At 35.6% G+C, this 21,213-nt stretch overlaps 1 protein-coding gene across 1 annotated transcript in view; it reads right to left on the minus strand.

The window, feature by feature from the left end:
* The window catches only part of FOCAD (focadhesin), a 272,034-nt gene that overhangs the window by 151,742 nt on the left and 99,079 nt on the right, over positions 1-21,213 (minus strand). Inside the window, exons 11-14 of the mRNA XM_052644701.1 lie at positions 5,123-5,227; positions 4,607-4,708; positions 3,951-4,081; positions 1,562-1,688 (exon numbers count right to left, since the gene is read on the minus strand). Of these exons, the coding sequence (XP_052500661.1) occupies positions 1,562-1,688; positions 3,951-4,081; positions 4,607-4,708; positions 5,123-5,227 (465 nt within the window). The remainder of the gene's footprint in view (positions 1-1,561; positions 1,689-3,950; positions 4,082-4,606; positions 4,709-5,122; positions 5,228-21,213) is intronic.

Consider the following 21,213-nt stretch of genomic DNA (forward strand, 5'->3'; position numbering starts at 1 on the left):
TTTGCATTTCTTTTTCTTGGGGATGGTCTTGCTCCCTGTGTCCTATACAATGTCTCGAACCTCTGTCCATAGTTCATCAGGCATTCTATCAGATCTAGTCCCTTAAATCTGTTTCTCACTTCCACTGTATAATCGTTAGGGATTAGATTTAGGTCATACTTGCCCTGATGCTGGGAAAGATTGAAGGCGGGAGGAGAACGGACGACAGAGGATGAGATGGTTGGATGGCATCACCAACTCCATGCACATGGGTTTGGGTGGGCTCCAGGAGTTGGTGATGGACAGGGAGGTCTGGCGTGCTGGCAGTTCACGGGGTCTCAAAGAGTCGGACACGACTGAGTGACTGAACTGAACTGAACTGAATGGTCTAGTGGTTTTCCCTACTTTCTTCAATTTACGTCTGAATTTGGCAATAAGGAGTTCATGATCTGAGCCACAGTCAGCTATTACTCAGCCATAAAAGAGAATGAAATTCTGTAATCTGCAACAATGTATATGAATCTAAATTCATACATATTGTTGTATGAATACATTCTGTGTCTGACTTACCTAAATAAGACACAGAAAGATAAACACACTATGTTATCACTCATATGTGGAAACTAAAAGATAAAGCAAACAAATATATATAACAAATTAGAAACAGACTCGCAGATACAGAAAACAAGTGATTCTCAGTGGGGAAAAGGAGGGGGATGAGGGAAGGTAAGGGGATCGGATTAAGAGATACAAAATACTACACATTAAAAATACTACACATAAAATAAATAAGCAACAAGAATATTATTGTATAGCACAGGGAAATTTAGCCATTATTTTTTTAATAACTTAAAGGGAATATAATCCATACAAGTATTGAATTACTATGCTGTACACCTGAAACTAATATATTATAAATTAACTTCCATTAAAAATAATAATAAAGCTACTTACAAGATTGCATAAAAATATTAAAAAAATTTTGTTTGGTCAGTGAATGATCTTTGATGTAATTACTACATTTCTCCAAAACATTAAAGATTCCCTTTGTTGTGCTGTACTTTTGGAAGCAGTCTTAAGTTCAGAAGACGATTTAGAGGCTCAGTTCTAACATTAATCCATCCTACCCAATATGATCACCAGGAAAGGAAGAATCTTCTGCCAATCTTCAAGCCAACAAAAGTTTTTGCTATCTATAAAACTGAGATACCATGTCAATTTGCTCACCTCCTCTGCTTCTAAAGCTCTCTAATCACAGAACCAAGAAGCAAATATACTCAAGATTTCTTCTATAAGCATTATTCACTTTATACTATCCAGAAGAGATAACAATGAAGAAGAAACTAAAGCATGATTTTCTTTAGCCTCTAGAGAATGTATACATGTTTCAAGACTCCCCTTTACAGAGAATTTGTAGACAATCTTGCTTCACTCTACTGAACAAAGAAAGATCTCTAGATATAAACAGTCTGACTTTTTCAGTTACTAGAATTTATCTTACATCCTTTTAAGCACAATGCCTTGTAAATTATTTTCTTCCAAATTATACAAACCAATTTAAAAACAATTCAAAAAAGCGCACCTCAGCTTGGCAGAGTGCATGAAGACCTTGTAACACCAAGGCTGCTGGAGTAGCTTGGTCAGGCTTAGTGCACTCATTCAGCACCTGGGAAATAGCTGCCAACATGTCTGCACCATGCTGATATGGCCTACAACAAATGACATTCAGACACAAGATTAAAGTCAAAGAGCTGTATTACTGCTCCAAGGTCTTTTGCCTGAATAAAAAACATTAATGCTTTTCTTTACCCTCATGCCTGTTAAACATGGACCCTCAATGGATGGGGGAGCCTGGAGGGCTGCCGTCTGTGGGGTTGCACGGAGTTGGACATGACTGAAGTGGCTTAGAAGCAGCAGCAGCAACAAATAAAACCATATGCTTTTTTTTTCAAAGATTTGCAACTTCATCATTTCTGCTATAACTTCAGGCTAATTTTTCATATTATTACCCAAAAAAGAAGACACTTATTAACAAATTTTGTTCTCCCTGAATCACAAAACCTATATCGTCTGTATTCTGTGTTTTCACTGCAGGGGCATGAGTTTGATCCCTGTCGGGGAAGGAGTGTCTCACATGCTGTGTGGCAGAGCCAAGAAAAAGAAGAATGTGAAGAAAAAACCCCTATTGTCTGAATCAACAAAAACTCAAGTCTATAGTAGTAGTGAAAAGAAATGACTTACCTTATTGAGATCATCAGTAAAGCCAGGGTTATGAGATCAGAAGATGACTGATTATAGTAGCGTTACAAACTTAGATGGTTATGCCTATCATGATGATGACAATGTATGATGATAAAGTTAATAATATGAACTATAACTGACTGAGCACTTATCTCATGTCAGGAACTGTGCCAGATTCACTGACTCTTCTTCCTCTCATTCCTCTGTTGCACATATATTGCGCTATCTCTAGAACGCTTTTAACTTCATAAAGAAACGCTCAGGCCTGCATTCCTTATAACCCCTCAGTGATATATTTCTCTCTACTTAACAAAATGTAAATTGAAAAATTGCTTGATTGAATTCTATGAAATCCACCAATGGAAATCATTTAGCAAAAATGGAAAATTTTGATAGATCTTGAGGTGGTAACTGACAGATGCACTAAATAAGTTTTTGACAGATTCTGATCTGGTCTGATATTTAACCTCTCCTGAGCCTCAGCTTTAAGTATGTAAAATTAAAATGTCGGCTTTCATCTCTTAATTTTTTCCATGCCAATACCTCAAGAGAATCTAAACTCTGAGATCTTGGGATACATGTGTATAACTTTTAGACCAAGTGATTTTTTTGTGTTGCCCAAAGGTTGGAGCTTAGAAAAGACGCAAAACTGCTAAGGCTTAAATACAGTCTAATCTGAGATTTTACCTAACACAGGAATCATCTGTATTATCAGCATCCAGGCCAACTTATTCATTGTAAAGCTTCAGGAAGTACCATTCGCAGTGTCATCATTGACAAAAGGGAGGATTATGCTCTAAGAATTCTACAGCGCAGTGGTTCAATCAACATGAAACTGCGAGATTACAAACTATTTCAAATGTATTAAATCTATTTCCTCACTAAAGATTTTGACCTAATTCGAGAAAATAGAAATCTGATGAGGTGGAGCTCTGCTTAGTGTTATTTCAATCTTAGGAACTCCTGCCTAGCTATTAACCCATAACCTAGAAGAGCAGCAGCATCTCCCTAATATCTTCAAGTCTTTTTAAACCCCAGAGCATATACAAGAATTCAAGATCATTTCCTTCCCTGTAATATTTCCTAACAATTAATTCCATTCAATGAGTCACAAATAAGGCCTTCTCTATTTAAACATCTTATAAAAATCAAGCATAGGTTTTTAAGGAATCTCTATACTATTCTCCACAGTGGCTGTGTCAATTTACATATCCAGCCATAGTGGAAGAGAATTCCCTTTTCTCCATATCCTCTCCAGCATTTATTATTCATAAATCAAAAAAAAATCAAGCATCACATAAGGAGACTATAATAAAGAACAATTTGACCTCTATAACCCACTGCTTAGGTTTCAGGAACTGATATATAGAAAAATACAAAACATAACATCTTATGTTTTATTACAACATTAAATTATTATCCAGAAAAGGATATAAATATCTGCTAAACCTAGGTATAAGACTAGACCTGAAAAGACATGCCTGCTACTCAAAGTAATTGTCTGATGTTACTAAATTTTACAGTCAGACACTTGTGCTTAATATTCATTTATTCTTACTTAAATATACTCTGCCTATCTTTCCGAGTGTCTTGCTTGCAATAAAAAGATTAAATATAAATATATATATCATGCATAAATGCAAAAATATATCATGCATTTATATATATATATGTATAAATGCAAAAATATGTATCATGATATACATTCCCAAGGGTCAAGCATGTCTTACCTTTGCTTACATATGTCCCTGATTGATGCTGCTTTAGCAATTAGTTTCTCCCATTGGACTTCCTTGCCCACAGACAGAGAGGGCACATCGGACATGGCCATGAAACGCTGCAGTTCAGGGTAGACACGATCCTAAGAAGGCAGTTTCACAAAAAAGGTAATTTTACAACTTGAGTTGAATAATCATCATCTCCTTCTATGAAACATTTTCACCTCTAAATCTTACATTTGCATTGCAAATTATAATGTATTTCTTCTAATCAGCAAAGAAGAATGCTGTTATGATTGCTAGAGATTTTCTTGCAGATCTATGTACTGTTCATTTCATAAAACTAGGAAAAAAGTGGCAAAATCTCACTTTAATTACAAAGGCTCTAATCACTTAAATTTCTATTACTTTTTCACAAAAATGGAAAAACAGATTTCAAAATTAAGGAAACAAGATGATTTTCTATTCTCAATTTCTCTCTGAGTCAATCACAACTGACAGCTTCATAGATCAAAAGTACAACACTAAATTAAAATTTCTCAATGCAATCATTTATGCCACTCACTAATATCACTATATCAAAGCACTGTCATGCATAATGACAAAATTTGTTTTCTTCAGTGAAAGGGACATGCTTAATATCCACACAAGTGTGTATCTGAGCTTACCTGTTTTTCCCACAAAGATGTCAACAAGCGCAAAGTCACAGCTTTTAGTTGTGGAGTAGTTCCAAGAAGTTGAATTACTCGTAGAATCTGTCCTATGCACACCTACAAAACATTGAAGAAACTTTGGTTTCATAAATGCAAATGCGAATAAAATCCCAATGGTAACAAAATAAACTTAAAAACCTCTTATTATAAAATAAAGACTGAAACGGAAGCTTATTACAGTATTACCTATCTTCTCAGAGGTCAGAGATACCTTTGGGAGGAGCTAGTTAGCAATTCTGGGTACATAAAGATCCTATGTCAGACAATATATCCAGTGGGAAAACATGATGAAAAGATGATTTTAGAAACTAATTCTTAAATATTTTAACAAATATTTTTGGCCCAACAAAGGAAGTAGTGATTGGAGCAAAATTAAAAGGTCAAAATTTCACATGATAAGAAACAAAATTCAATGTATTCTTCATGCCTCACTTTCTTTGTGCTCCCAAGTAAATTGGTTAATATACAAACCTTGTGAACACCAAGTGTAGGTAAAGTATACAAGATATCATTGTATAACACAGGTGCCAGTGGTCTTCCTAATTTGAACATCAAAACTGGAATCAGATTCGGTACCTAAAATGAATTTAAAGAACATACAAATTATGCCTTTTGAAAGAAATCAATCTATAAAGCAATCATTATTTCATTTTTCTCCAAAGGAATACCATGAATATATATGAATTAAAAGACAAAAAATGCCAGTTAGCCATTTATTGTTAATGATAAAATCACAATATCACTAATATCCTATTTATTTTTAAATTACTTGTGAGCTCTTGTTCTATCCATTTATACATGTTTAAATACTCTAGGGTTTTTGGTGCTAAAATCACAACATTAATTCTTTGTAATAAAAAATACTTATGATCTATCCTGCCCTAAAGAAGCTTACAAATTCTTTAAAAAAAAAAAGCAGCAGCAGCAGCAGCTTACAATTCTAATGAGCAACATAATGAAATATTCATTGAAGTTATTCCAAAACAAAATAATTAAAATCAATTGTACTTTATGGGAATTAATACACAAAAAATTTCTTGCAGGTTCACATTTTAATCCCTATGCATACCACAATAAAATAAGAAAAGCAAACCATTTTTTGATTCAGTTCAGTCGCTCAGTCATGTCTGACTCTTTGTGATCCCATGAATCGCAGCACGCCAGGCCTCCCTGTCCATCACCAACTCCCAGAATTCGCTCAGACTCCTGTCCATTGAGTCAGTGATGCCATCCAGCCTTTTTTTTTTTTGATTGGATGTCTTTTATTATTAAGATGGCAATATTTCCCAAATATATCTACAGATTCAATATAAACTCTTATCAAAATTCCAGCTAGCCTCTTTGCCAAAATTGAGAAATTAATCCTAAAATTCACATGAAAACAAGTGATCCTAAAGAACCAAAACAATCCTGAAAAGGAATGAAGTTTGAACATTCAACTTTCTCAAATACAAAATGTCCTACAAAGTTACAGCAATCAAAATATTGTGGTACTGGAATAAGAATGTAAATATAGATCAATGAAATAGAACTCAGTATCTAGAAATAAAATTTGTCATTTATCTTAATTGATTTTAGACAGGCCAAGAAAACATGATGGAGAAAGAAGAGTCTTTGAAAAATGGTGTCGGATTTTGAAAACAATATTTCCACCTACAAAAGAATTGATTTGGACTCCTTCCTCATACTATATTAATAATTTTTGAGCAAAAATTAACTCAAAATAGAGTTTAGACTAAAATGTAAGAACAAAAACTGTAAAACTCTTAAAGAAAACATAGGAGTAGATCTTTCTGAACTTGAGTTAGGCAAAGCCTTCTTAGATATGACACCAAAAGCATGAGCAACAAAATAAAATATATTTCATCAAATTAAAAATATTTGTCCTTCAAAAGACACTATGCTGCTGGTGCTGCTGCTAAGTCGCTTCAGTCGTGTCCGACTCTGTGCGACCCCACAGACAGCAGCCCATCAGGCTCCCCCATCCCTGGGATTTTCCAGGCAAGAATACTGGAGTGGGTTGCCGTGTCCTTCTCCAATGCATGAAAGTGAAATGTGAAAGTGAAGTCGCTCAGTCGTGTCCAACTCTTAGCGACCCCATGGACTGTAGCCTACCAGGCTCCTCCATCCATGGGATTTTCCAGGCAAAAGACACTATAAAAGGAATGAAATTGTGGAATTCACAAACATGTAGGTGGACCTAGGGACTGTCTTAAAGAGTGAAGTAAGTCAGAAAGAGAAAAACAAATCCACATAATATCACTTATATGTGGAATCTAGAAAACGATACAGTGAACTTATTTGCAAAGCAGAAACAGAGACACAGACAGAGAATGGACATATGGATGGTGGGGGGAGGGGGGAGGCGGAGGAGCAATTAGAGAGGAGGTGGGATGAATTGAGAGACTGGGGTTGACACATATACACTATTATGTATAAAACAGATAATTAATGAGAAGCTGCTGTATAAGCACAGGGATTCCACTCAGCACTTTGTGGTGACCTAAATGGGAAGGAAATCCAAAAAAGAGGGGATGTGTATGTATACATATAGCTGGTTTACTTTGTAGTATACCAGTAACTAACTCAACATTGTAAAGCAACTATATGCCAACAAAAATAAAGGTTTTTTAAAGACACTATAAAGAAAATGAAAATAAAAAGAACCCACGGAATGGAAGAAAATATCTGCAAATCATACATCTAATGAGGGACTTACATATCCAGAATATAAATATATCAAGATCCTCCATAATAAAGGACAAATAATCCAATTTTAAAAGAGCAACGGATCTGAATAGGTATTTCTCCAAAGAAGACAAACAAATGACCAATAAAGACAGGAAAAAAGTATTCAACCAGCATTAACCATGACATAAATGCAAATCGAAACCAAATAATATGCCACCTCATACCAAATAGGATGACTTGAAAAGACATATCATAGTAAATACCAACAAGGATGTGGCGAAATCAGGACCTTCATACACTGCCAGTGGGAAAGTTAAATGGTGAAGCCCCTTAGGAAAACAGTCAGTCCGTTTCTCAATTGGCTAAATAGAATTACCATATGATTTAGTAACTGTTCTCATAGGTATTTACCCAAGAGAAATTAAAACATATATCCATACAAAAATGTACATGTGGACCTTCACAGCAGTATAATTCACAACAGCCAAACAGTGGAAACAATGCAAACCTCCATCAACTGATGAAGGGATAAATAAAATGTAGTACACCCATATGATAGAATATTATTCTGCCATAAAGACAGAATCAATACGGATGAACTATTTAAACATCAATAGCAAAAAATAAACAAATTAAAAAATGAACAAAGGACTTGAACAGACATTTTCCAAAGAAGAACTACAAACGGCCACAGATACATGAAAAGATGCTTAATATCACTAAGCATCAGAGAAATGCAAATCAAAACCATGATGAGATATCACCTGACACCTCTTAGAATGGCCATTATCAATAAACTAGAAAATAACAGCTGTTGGCAAGGATGAAGAAAAACTGCAACCCTTGAACAATGTTGGTAAAAAGGAAAATGGTACAGTCACTATGAAAAACAATATGGAGGTTCCTCAAAAAATTAAAAACTAACATATGCAATCCCACTTCTGAGAATATCAGTACAGGCAGTAGTCTCTTTTAAAATTTATTCACTCACACACACACACACACACACACACACACACACACACACAAATAAATTAACTGCTCAGTTGCTATTAGCTACTTATTCTAAAACAAATAGTCTTTTGATTGAAACAAGATTTTCTGTAATATTTTACGGAGTGTCAAGAAACTTTAATTGTTCGACTTGTTTCATCTGGCACTGTTGGTTTCTATAATAAAATACACATGGGCAATTAAAAATGTTTCAAATCAAATATTTCAAAGGAACTAAAATCAGGATCTCAAAGAGATGTTAAGCACCTCCATGTTCACTGCGGCATTCCTCACTATAGCCAGGAGACGGAAATGACCTAAATACTATCAATGGATGGAAAGATAAAGAAAATGTGTAACATACAAGCACAAGGAAATCCTGTCATATACTATAATATGGATATGGATACATCTTGAGGACATTATGCTATGTGAAACAAGCCAGTCACAGAAGGACAAATATCGCGTGGTTCTATCGTATGAGGTATCTAAACTAGCCAGTCTTAGAAAAAGAAAGTGGAATGTGCTTATCAAGAGCTGGGATGAGGGAGAAATGGGGACTTGCTCAGTGGGTTCAGAAGTTCAGCTTTGCAAGACAAAAAACTGTATACAGTGTACCTTCATTTTGATAAGAAGGTACATTTTATGTTATCTGCTCTTCACTACAATTTTTAAAAGAATTCATGGGATTGTTTTTTAAGAGTCAGAAGAGTCTTGTTGAGTTCATTTAGGTAAATGACTTTATTTTACAGATGACAGAGGTAAGGCATGGAGGGAATTACAAAGTTAGTGACAGAAAGAGGATGGAAGTCCAGATCTCAGTTCACTCCTCCCTTCTATACTGGGAGAAATGAAAACAACACAAGATTCCAGGCTGTATATAATAGGATGAAGAGTTATCATGTTAAGTCTTCTTCCTATAATTGGACTAAACATACAAGAAAAAAGCAGCAGAGACAAAACTCAGCATCTCCCTGGAGTCAATCATATAAAGAACAGAGTAGGAAAATTTTACTCTGGATTCCACAAAAAATATCCACATGGGCAACACTGTACAAGTTACACAGAAAGCAGCATAATCTTTCAGAGTCCTATAATGAAAATCATGAGTAGGGCTATCCACTTATAAATTGAGAAATATAGAGGGCTTTGTTATTATTCATTCTGGTTTCCAGATGAGAGATATAATTAATGTCTATAACTAGCCTCTTTTTAAAAGATATGAGAGAGCTCATATTTTAACAGTATACAAGAGATAGTTATAAATTAACATAGATGAGTAAGGTACTATGGTGTTTTTGAACATCAGTTAATTCCATCTTCCTAAATTATTTGACATGTCTACTCACAATAGTACTTATTATTTCAGTAATGCAGTAGAAAGCAGTTCACTGATGGACGTGCTGAAAAGCTAATCATTTCTTATAAGAATCTGAAGAAATGCAGCAACATCAAAGAAATCTAAACACAGTGTAATTTTTTTTCTTCTGTGGTTCATATTATACCATAATGTTATAACTAAATAAGTGGCTTAGGGTCTTGAACTTTAACCTTTGCGAGTCAAATAAGGTCAAGGGAAGAAAGATTGCCTCAACTAGGCAATTTTCTTTCTGTTTGATATTCACTCTAGCTTTATTCCAATTCAGCTTGAGCATATGATCCATAATGACTCATTAGAGATGTTAGTAACAGCTAACATCTACTGAACAGTGACTACAAATGCTCTCCTTAGCACTTTATAGAAATCATGATTATCATGTTTCAAATGATAAAACTGAAGTTTGTAAAAGCCAAATAATTTGCCCAAGGTATTAACAACAGAGTAGTACATATTGGAGTTGGGACTAAAGCAAAGCAATTTAACTCTGAAGAGCCCATGTACTTGCCAGTTTGGCTTACCAAAAATAGGGTGACATCGTCATCATCTTTGCATCTCAGGTCCCAGCATATCGTAAGTGCTTTCAGAATGCAAAAACCACTCCTAATTTCTTTATCTGCTCAAATTCTATATGCAAGATAGATCTTGTAATAGTGCTGCAGATATTTCATTTGGTAAACAATTATTAAAAGCCTACCATTTGCAAAGAAAAGTACCTAGAGACAGTACTCTGACCAAATAACTCTGAATCACAAAAATTTATCTCTTAGGTTAAGTGTTACCAGGATATCAATATTATCAGAACATCTTAAGAATCTGAGCTAAGAGTTTCCCAGTACATAGAAAAATAAGTTCATCAACATAGGAGCTCCGAGCAAAGAATAAACAAGGAAATACCACCAACGAGAATGGATCAACTCAAGTACCATATCACTGGAAGAGTTTGAAATACCTGGAAGAAAATAACTGTGACCTTTCTCTACCTAAACTTAATTTCTAGGTTAGTCTCCTTGGTCTGAATTTCTCTCTCAGAGTCTGACAATTTATATACTTAGAAAATGGTATAAGAAAACTTAATTGTTGACAAAAGTAATCATCATGCTATTAGATGTAAATACCAGTGGGACAAAGGAATAAAACCACAACTTATTTCAATTGCTAATATTTTAAAAACTTGATCTAAATAACAACTAGAATGAGTAAATTCCTGTAAGCATAAAATGTCCTTCCTAAACAAAAGTTTGTTTTACATTCCTATCATGAAAGTGTGAAAGTGAAAGTCGCTCAGTCTGGTCTGACTCTTTGTGACCCCATGGACTATGCCATGGAATTCTCCAGGCCAGAATACTTGAGTGGGTAGCCTTTCCCTTCTCCAGGGGATCTTCCCAGCCCAGGGATCAAACCCAAGTCTCCTGCATTGCAGGTGGATTCTTTACCAAGTGAGCTTTCAGGGAAGCCCTAATACACTCCTATCATGGTAAGATCTAAACCTTTCATAGTCTGACTGGTAGAACACAGTTAAAAGCCAATGTCCCATAAGTAAAGCATGAAGTGTTTATTTTTCCTTTCAATTCAGAACAGTCAATTTCTACCACTGTGTGTGCCACTGGCAATGAGTCTTACATTGTAGAGCTGAAAGGAGGAGTTTGAATGCCCTCCAAGAATGAGATATAATTAAATACAGCTCAGTGAGGTAAGCAACTATGTAATAAAACTAGAGAGAGTCGATGTTTTTGAATTTATTAAAATAGTAAATTGCTCAAGTATCCCAAAGCTATGACAGTTGGATCAATTTATTGGAATAAAAACTATGCAAGACTGACAATGGTAAATGTGAGCCAATTCATAGTACATTTGAAGCAAAAAAAGATTAAATGGACAATACAAATAGGCTGAACATAAAGTACGACTCCAAATCCTCACTTTCCTTTTACACTGACAAAAAACTTTTGAAGTATAAATAAGTGGTAGATATTTTATACCATAAATTGTATAAGGTTGCAATTCAGTCTCAAATGAAAGCCTGAACATTAAACACGGTTTATTTACAAGAATAATGGTAAACAAATGACGTGACTAGAAAGCTATATTAACCAAAAAGATTCACACCCAGGATGAAGTAAAATTAATGAAAAAAGCCAGAAACATAAAAAAGGATTGATATAAATGTCTTACAACAATGAATAAGAAGACATTCAATTGCTTGGAGCAGACAGGGTATCATTAAGGAATGACACAAAACAGATTTAGTAAACTCCTATCCTGCCTAATCTTCTGCATCAAGGAAAAATATAAGACTAGAAAGATGAATGTTAGTAAGTAGACACTGACAGTGACATCCATGATAGAAACAGTGCAAACCAATAGAAAAAAAAAGATGATAATGATTAATCCATGAATGGTTTTCAGAAAAACTGATTAGTTAATGGGGAAGAGAAATCCTAACACACCACTACGAAAGAAAAAAAAATTCCAAATGGATTTAGGAATTAAATATCAAAAATAATAATAATAAGACAATCTAGAAAAAAATCTAAGTGAATATTTACATGCTCTCTAGGGCTCAGAGGGTAGAGCAATGGCACCCCACTCCAGTACTCTTGCCTGGAAAATCCCATGGATGGAGGAGCCCGTAAGGCTGCAGTCCAAGGGGTCACCGAGGGTTGGACACGACTGAGCGACTTCACTTTGACTTTTCACTTTCACGCATTGGAGAAGGAAATGGCAACCCACTCCAGTGTTCTTGCCTGGAGAATCCCAGGGACGGGGGAGCCTGGTGGGCTGCCGTCTGTGGGGTCACATGACTGAAGTGACTTAGCAGCTTAGCAGGGAAAAAAAAAATCTCACTATGAAGCTACAATTCCAGAGGAACATTTAGAAAACATTAAGAGCACCTGAATTTAAATACATGTTAGCACAACAAAAAAAAGGTGAAAGATAACATTAAGGAAATCACCTTGAAAGTGAAGTAAAAGTGTAGAGAGAAGAAAGCAGGGAAAGAAAAGAAAAATGTAAGTGAAGTAAAGTCTCTCAGTCGTGTGACTCTTTGCGACCCGGTGAACTGTAGTCTACCAGGCTCCTCCGTCCATGGGATTCTCCAGACAAGGATACTGGAGTGGGCTGCCATTTCCTTCTCCAGGGGATCTTCCTGACCCAGGGATCGAACCCAGGTCTCCCACATTGCAGGCAGATGCTCTACCCTCTGAGCCACCAGGGAAGCCCTGAAAAATGTAAGACCAGTACAGAATTTGGGGTCCAAGTAAGAGAAGTTCCAGAAAGAAAGAGCAGATCAGTAGAGGGAAAGAAATTAATGACAAAATAATAAAGAAAATTCCCCAGAATTCAAGGGCCTTGATTTCCACATTTTAAAAAGCCATCAATTAACAGTTCAACAGATGAAAAAAGGTTCACACCAATACACATCTTCATTGAAATTACAGAGTACCAGGGCAAAGAGAAGATTCTAAAAGCTTCCAGAGAGGAAAAATAAAAACCAACATTAGATTCACAGAAACATACACTCAGCATTTCAGGAAGCAGAATAACTTTGGATTTCTTCATAGCAGCACTTCACGCTGTAGAACCAATGGAAGAAAACAAACAAGATTTTGGAGGAAAATGGCTCCAAATGCAGAATTCTACACCCAGTCAAACTAACCCAATCTCTGCCATACAGGAAAGTACTGACTAATAGTTACAAAAAAGAAAACACATGCACATACAATTTTCAAGCAAAGATTTGATACTTAAAGAATGCAAAGATTCTTAAGTAAATACAGAATCCACCCCCTCCAAAATGGGTGAAGCATACATATCTAAAATTCAAAGACAAAAACAAAAGCAGTGAATAAAAACTTTAAATCTCACTACTAATTTTTAAAATTGAAAATGAAAACAAGATAGTTTCCTCACATACTGAAGTTTGAAATATTTTAAAATTCTAAAACGTAATGTAAAGATACAGTGAGACAGACATTCTCACACAATTATGGGGGAGTAAAAGGTGATGACACAATGTTTCTAAAGAGAGAATTTTCAAATTTTATTTAAGAAGTTTAGCTCTAATCTGAGATTTACTTCAAAATAACATTTCTGAGCTGAGGACTGGAGAGTGGAGGGTACAGAAGACACAGGCCAGCTGGGGAATGATAACTGCTGAGGCTAAGGGATGAATCAATCAGGCTTATTAGACTATCCAGCCATTTTTGATTACGCTTGAAATTTTAAAAAATAAAACATTAAAAATCTCCTAATCTAGGAGTCTCATCACATAAATGTATTTTTTAAAAAATCAGAAAGTCAATAAAATGTAGGAGACAAGATTTCCCCCCAATATACATACAACATTATGTCAGAGTAAATTAGCTTAAAAGAAAAAAGCAAAACAATAAAAAAAAAACCTTTCATATTATTAAAACTCCATACAATATGGAAAACATATCTCAGAAAAAAATACTATAAATAGAATTTGTTGTTATAACCACAAAGGAAAAGGGACAAAGAGAAACAGAAAACTCTGTTTTCCTGTACTATAGAAGAACGGAAGACAGGCAATAGTTACCTATGGAATTTAAAGGGTTAACATGTAAAAGACAAACTAGGTTTTTCATGTAATTCCAAGGTTCAAATTGAAAGGCATATTTTAGTTTAATATGGAAAAGAAGTTTTAAGAGAAATTTTTACAGAATAGAGTGGGATGCCTTAGAAGGTAGTAAGCTTTCTGTAACCAGAGGTGCTCAGAGAATGATTAACCATCTATTGAGAAGTTGCTTAAGGTATATATATTTATATATTCAAATATTAAAAAGAAGATTAATAGAAGAAATTGCCAGGACCTACTATTTAAAATACAAAACATAGCTTCAATTAATCAAAATTTAAGCCAATATCTGTGCAGAAAAGAGTTAACAAAGCAGGCTTGAGAATGTCATCCTTAAAAGCCACCTTGCAAAGTTAGGCGGTGGGTAGAGTCTCAGAAAGTGGATTTTGGGAAGGTTCCTACCATTCTTTATTGATACAAATGTCCCTAAACTGTTTGTACAGACAGTTGCAATGCTAATGCTGTGCCTAAGCTGAGTGAGTGAAAGTCGCTCAGTTGTGTCCGACTCTTTGTGACCCCATGGACTACACAGTCCACGGAATTATCCAGACCAGAATACTGGAGTGGGTAGCCATTCCCTTCCCCAGGGGATCTTCCCACCCAGGGACTGAACCCAGGTCTCTCGCATTGCAAGCGGACTCTTACCCAGCTGAGCCACCAGGGAAGCTTGTGCCTGAGCTGACCAGCCCCCAGTAACACCCTTGGGCAGAGTCTCGAATGCTCTTCCATATTAGACAACACCCCACATGTGCTGTCATGATTCCATGCTGGAGGAATTAAGCACATTCTGTGCGACTCCACCAGGAGAGGATTTTTGGAAACTTGTGCCCAGTTTCCTCTGGACTTCACCCAATGAACCTTTTCCTTTGCTGATTTTGCTTTTACCCTTTAGCTGTAATAAATCATAGTTGTATTTGGAACTAGATAATGGGTCTTGTGAGTCCTTAAAGCAAATCAACAAACCAGAGCATAGTCTTGGAGACTCCTGACCCAGAAGCATTTCATATTCTGCCTTAAAAGAAACTAGCAATGAAGAAAACACAAATGTTATGTAGAATTTTTTAAAAGAGCAACTTCTAGAGTATTTCTCAATGCATAACAACAGTAAATTCTCCCATGAGTTATATACCTAACAGCCAGAAACATTTGAGGAACAACTATACACTGGGTGCTGTGTCAAGCTTTAACAACAGAGCTGAGAAAAGACAGACCCTGCTCTCAAGTAGTTTGTAGTTTATTCAAGGAACTCACAATTAAAATTTCCATCATTACTGACTGAATAAGCCAAACTCAACTTTGAGGGTTAAAAGCATAGAAAATAATTTCTATAGACAGAAATGAAGATATAAGAACAAGGAAACAACAATTCAAACTTTGATAACTGCAAAATACTAAATAGTATGGCCTTCCCAGGTGGCAAGTTGAATTAGTGGTTGAATCCGCCTGCCAATGCAAGAAATGTAAGAGACACAGGTTCAATTCCTGGGTCGGGAAGATCCCCTGGAGAAGGGCACGGTAATCCACTTCAGTATTCTTGCCTGGAGAATCTCAAGGACAGAGGAGCCTGGCAGGCTACAGTCCATGCGGTTGTAAAGGGTTGGACATGACTGAAGCGACTTAGCACGCATGCATGCTTTTTTCCGAGGAAAGGAGAAATTCTAGCACTGGGCTGCCCAATTCAATAGCCACTTTCCACATACAGCTACTTATATTTGAAATTAATGAAAATTAAATAAGATTAAAACTCTGGTCTTTTAGTCACATTAGCCAAATTTCAAGTGCACAAAAGTCACAAGTGGCTAGTGACCACCATATTGGAAAACACACCCTAAGCCCTGTTTGTCACTCTAGCTTTGTAAACACCTTAATTTCAGTATACTTTGGGTAACAGTTATTCATTCTCACTGCAGAAACTTCTGTGTTGAACAGTGCTATCATAAAAGGCTGACGTGCCCAAGAATTCTTCAGATGTTTGCTACCACGTTATCGCTAATGGCAGCAATAACAACAACAACAAAAACAGGAGCAACTTAAATATCTATCAATACAGAAACAATGACATACATTGAACTGTTGATACCCTGTAGAACATCAGCAACCTTCAAACACCATAAATTAGATCTGTACAGACTAGCACAGAAAGGTGACTACACTGTATTAATGAGAGAAAGACACAAACCGCAAAGGAATATATAGTATAATGCAATGGCTTTGTGTTCATATATGTGAATATATTGTGGGTGGTTCAGAGGGAAGAAAGTGCCTTAAGACAAATGTATTTGATTATGACTACTTGGACATACTACTATATTGTCTGGATACATACTACAATTATATATTACAAGAATATTACTTCAGTAAAATATTTTTACTTCATTTATATTAATAAATGCAATTTAAATAGTAATGTTGTTTCACCAAATTTCTTTTCAGCAGTCTTTCAGTATGTGATGGGACTGAATTTGCATTAAATGACCAGAAGCTATAGGAGTAGAATAGTAGGAAGTAGATGCGGGAGCATTAGAAACCAGCAAAGGCTCAGTGGAGGAATGAGACAGACTGCAGAGTTTCTGCCCAAAGAAGATGGATCCCATCTGGGAACAAAATCTGATTACGCTTCTCCCCTGCTTTCTTGCTCAACTTAGTTTTCAAGACTATCTAGTCCTTCTGGCTTACTGAACCTTGTATGTGTTCAATCTTTATCAAAATGATAGTTCAACTACTTATGTACTAACCACGAAAAATAGGGGTTTCCCAGGTGGTACTAGTGGTAAAGAACCCACCTGCCAATGCAAGAGACAAATCTCTTGAGTCGGGAAGATCCCCTGGAGGAGGGCATGGCAATCCTTTCCAGTATTCCTGCCTGGAGAATCCCATGGACAGAGGAGACTGGCATGCTGCAGTCCATGGGGTCACAAAGAATCAGACATGACTGAAGCGACTTAGCACACATGCACAACCATGAAAAACATCTAAAAAATGTCTAAAATGTCTAAATGTTTGTCCTTTTCTAGGCAAAGAATATCCTAAGCCCTGTTTGTCACTCTAGCTTTGTAAACACCTTTATTTCAGTATACTTTGGGTAACAGTTATTCATTCTCAAGACTGCTGCCTATCGTACTCTGTGAACACCTTATAGGTAACAACTCTGTTCCTATTCTCTTTGAATTTACCCAAGACCACACATACAGCAAATACTCAGTAAATGAGAGCTGAATTAAACTCAAAGCTGACCTAAGGAGGAAGAAAAATTAACATACTGTTTGACTACTTCCACCCCAAAAAGATCTGCCTGACATTCTATCACCCTCTTAGCACCTCTCGGAAAAGCCTGTTTTAAGAATTATTGTTCTTAACTATTTCAGATTTCTATTCCACTGCAGAGACTGTGAGGCTATTTTAGCCAAGTAAGATCAATAAGAAGAGTATTCTAAATTCTTGGTATACTTATACCAAAGAAAGGAACACTAGGTTTTTTTTTTTTTTTTACTGTACATGTGTATTAGTCAATCCAGTAGCTGCTAACCACATGAGCCTAAGGAGCCCTTAAAGGTAGTGAGTGTGAACTGAGATGTGCTGAAGGGTAAAATACACACCAGATTTGGAAAGTTTCATACCAAAGATGTATATGAATATGTTGATTATATACTGAAATAATATTTCAGATAAATTGAGGTAAATAAAAAATATTTTAACTTAATGTCACCTATTTATTTTCACTTTTGAAAAAACATAGCTACCAGAAAATTTAAATCTGTATATATGGCTCATATACCTCTGTTGAGCAGCACTATTCGCTATTCCCTGTATGCATCTAAATGCAGTTTAAAACACACACACACACACACGTGCACACACAAAAACACTAAAAACAGTTAACGTCCCTCTTTTCATGTACATGGGGAACAAAGAATGACAGTAAGTCTCAGATATGCAAGGAACATGTCTATCTTGCTAAATAGCCTAGCACTGAACCTGGAACATAAGGTAGCAGATAAATAATTGTAAAATAAAGAAGCTATAAAAATCAACCACAATTTTAATCACATATAACTTCTGTTGAGCACTGATTATAAATCAGGTATTATATAGTGGATTATCACATTTAACCCACCTGAAGAATTTAATGAAGTGGGTTCTATTATCCTCATTTTAGAGATTAGAGAACACAAGTATATGCAGGTTTATAATGAATCTACAATATTACAAGAAACAAAACAATACATAAATTCTATACAAGAGGTTCAATAAAACTTTAAGGAATAAATATTTATTGAGTGCTTTCTATCACATGATTCTAGGAGCTATGAAATTAAGAGAAACACAGGTTAATTCAGTCAAAATATAAACGGTTATGGGCTAGAAATCTCACTATGATTATCAATATTCTACATCAAAATATTAATAAGCCTGAATAATAGCTAATTATCTGGTAACACAAAATTCTTACAAATTCAGGCAATCCCTTGAAATTCACTGTAAAACACAGCATTTATATGGCACTTCACAATGTTTTTTCGTAACTCATAACTATTATAACACTTCTGAGAGGCAGGTATTGTTAGAGACTGGATAGGATCTTACAAATATTTAGATTCATTATCTGATCCATTATCAGGCTTTAATTCATGTTCTATGGCTTGTCTTATGACTACTGTCCAGGAATTTTCTGGTAGGGTGACAGGGAGTTTGAGACAAGTCACCTACAAAATTAATTCTGGATTCCAGATTCCTATTATCTTTAGAAATAATGGCCTTGGGCTGAGCAAGGCATGAAGACAATGTTAATTAAAAACTTTCTATGAGGCTTAAAGAGGCCAGTACCAACAAATTTATCACTTTGTTGAGGGGGAAGCATTCAAATTTAAAAGAGCCTTCATAGAGAAAAATTTAATAAGCATAGATCAAAACATTCATCCTTACTGAGCTCCTTTTTGAAAATGTATTTATTAGGGCAGAAATCTTGATCCACCTTGAAAAAATAAGCAATATTCAATGCCCACTAAATGGTCAACTTAATTTTTAATGGTTAAATGGCATAGCAAGAATGGTTCAGGTACTCGTAAACGTTAAATGTCTGGGTATGTCTTCACTGGCTTTTGAACAGTTTCAAAGAGCAGACATGAGGATTCATTAGCTCTTAGCACATATGAACCTGCTCCAAAGGCAGCCCTGAGAGTTGCCTAGCAACAGTGCATTTTGCATCTCTCATCATCCCCCAAGGTGCTGCAGCAGCAGCAGCAGCAGCAGCAGCTAGGTCAAGCCTCTCATTAGCAACCTGAAAAAGCATTTTTATCTCCCATTTTACAAAATTATTCTTATTTTCAGGTAAAGCGCATGTATCTATATATTATTCTTACTGACAATGTAGTCTCTTCCCTCTATTCCTTCATACCAATCCCCATTTCAACAGATATGTTTTAATGAACCCAACAAAATATCTGTAACAAAAGCAGGCACTGAGAAATCCAACAGAATTTATATGCCTGTTCACAGACTCTAATAGTTCCATATCTTTGGGGCAATAAACGAAGCTTCAGAAGAAGGAAAGACGACACTGCAGTCAAATAATGGGAAGAAAAAAGTCAGTTCTTTGACTTCAAAATCAACAAAAAATCTACCCAAATTATTTGCAAAGCTATTGATAGTTAGTCTTATTTCTTTCTCATCCTCACAAAAACTATTTGCAACCATATAGCAAAACAGCAAAAAGGCAGAAGATTCCAGAGTGGTACTAAACTATAACAAATGGATTGACAGTTTATAATGAATGCAATCTATTGGAAAGGTACTCTGGTTCCCAATTTAATAACTGTGTTATAAAGCTTCAACTCAGATCAATAGCTATTCATTCACTTCTAAAAATATTTCCTAAAATTAACGCTCAGCATGGTTGCCACACAGAGCTAAAATATATACTCACATAATGTTTTATATACAAAGACTTTAAAAAAGATAAACAAAATAATCCCATAGACTTTTCATTTTGTGTATTTTAAAGTGCTTAATCCAGATTTTGACATAAACCACATACATCCTAGTCTCTGAGCTTGTATGCTATCATGAATTTCCCTATGGAAAATATTACAGAATGGGCATGACATGTTACAAAAGATAAACTATGGGGCTAATAGACTTAGATTAAGAATGGTGTAATAAGGAACATTTAAAAGCAACTGTCATCACACCAAATCAAAATAAGTACATTTTTAAAGTGATCTGAAAGGAACAATGTGATTTCCGCCCCCGCCACCCCGCCGAGGCCCCTCCACCTGCCCCCCACCCTTTTTTTTTTTTTTTACAAACACCAAAAAATGAATCTTTAGGAGGATCTCCCAGAAGGGTGTCGTTTACCACTAAAATATTTCATTCCAGCAGTTGAAAGACCATAAAAGGGTGAATGTCCTCCAGAGTCTCTAATAACAGTAATAGATCTTGTGTTACTATTCACAAGTGACCTCTCAGTCAGGCGATTTAATTTTTCCCCCTGCAGCATGGTTGGTTTCCCACACAGTGTAATAACAGTTTTTGCACAACAAGACAATTCATCTGATTAGAAGGACTATATTAAGTCTTTCATGAACAGCATGTGTCATTACAGCTTCAGCGAGGGTTTGATTTAAGATGACCTAATATATACATGTACGATTCTTCGTTTTTCTACTGTTTTAAAAAAGATTCCTGACTTTCTTCAGCATCCCTGGTTTCAAAAACTAATTAAGAACTCATCAAATTGCTCAGTGAGCACTCTAAGTCAGGTACTAAGAATTCACCAGGAAACAGAAATGTGTATAAGGTTTCTCCTTTCTACGTGGACCAAATGAAATTCTACTAATATCCCAAAAAACAAACCAAAAAAAAACATAAAAAGAGACAGAATGAGCATAACTGGTTATTGTA

Source organism: Budorcas taxicolor, chromosome 8 (assembly GCF_023091745.1).
Source record: "Budorcas taxicolor isolate Tak-1 chromosome 8, Takin1.1, whole genome shotgun sequence".
In the NCBI taxonomy this organism is placed as follows: domain Eukaryota; kingdom Metazoa; phylum Chordata; class Mammalia; order Artiodactyla; family Bovidae; genus Budorcas; species Budorcas taxicolor.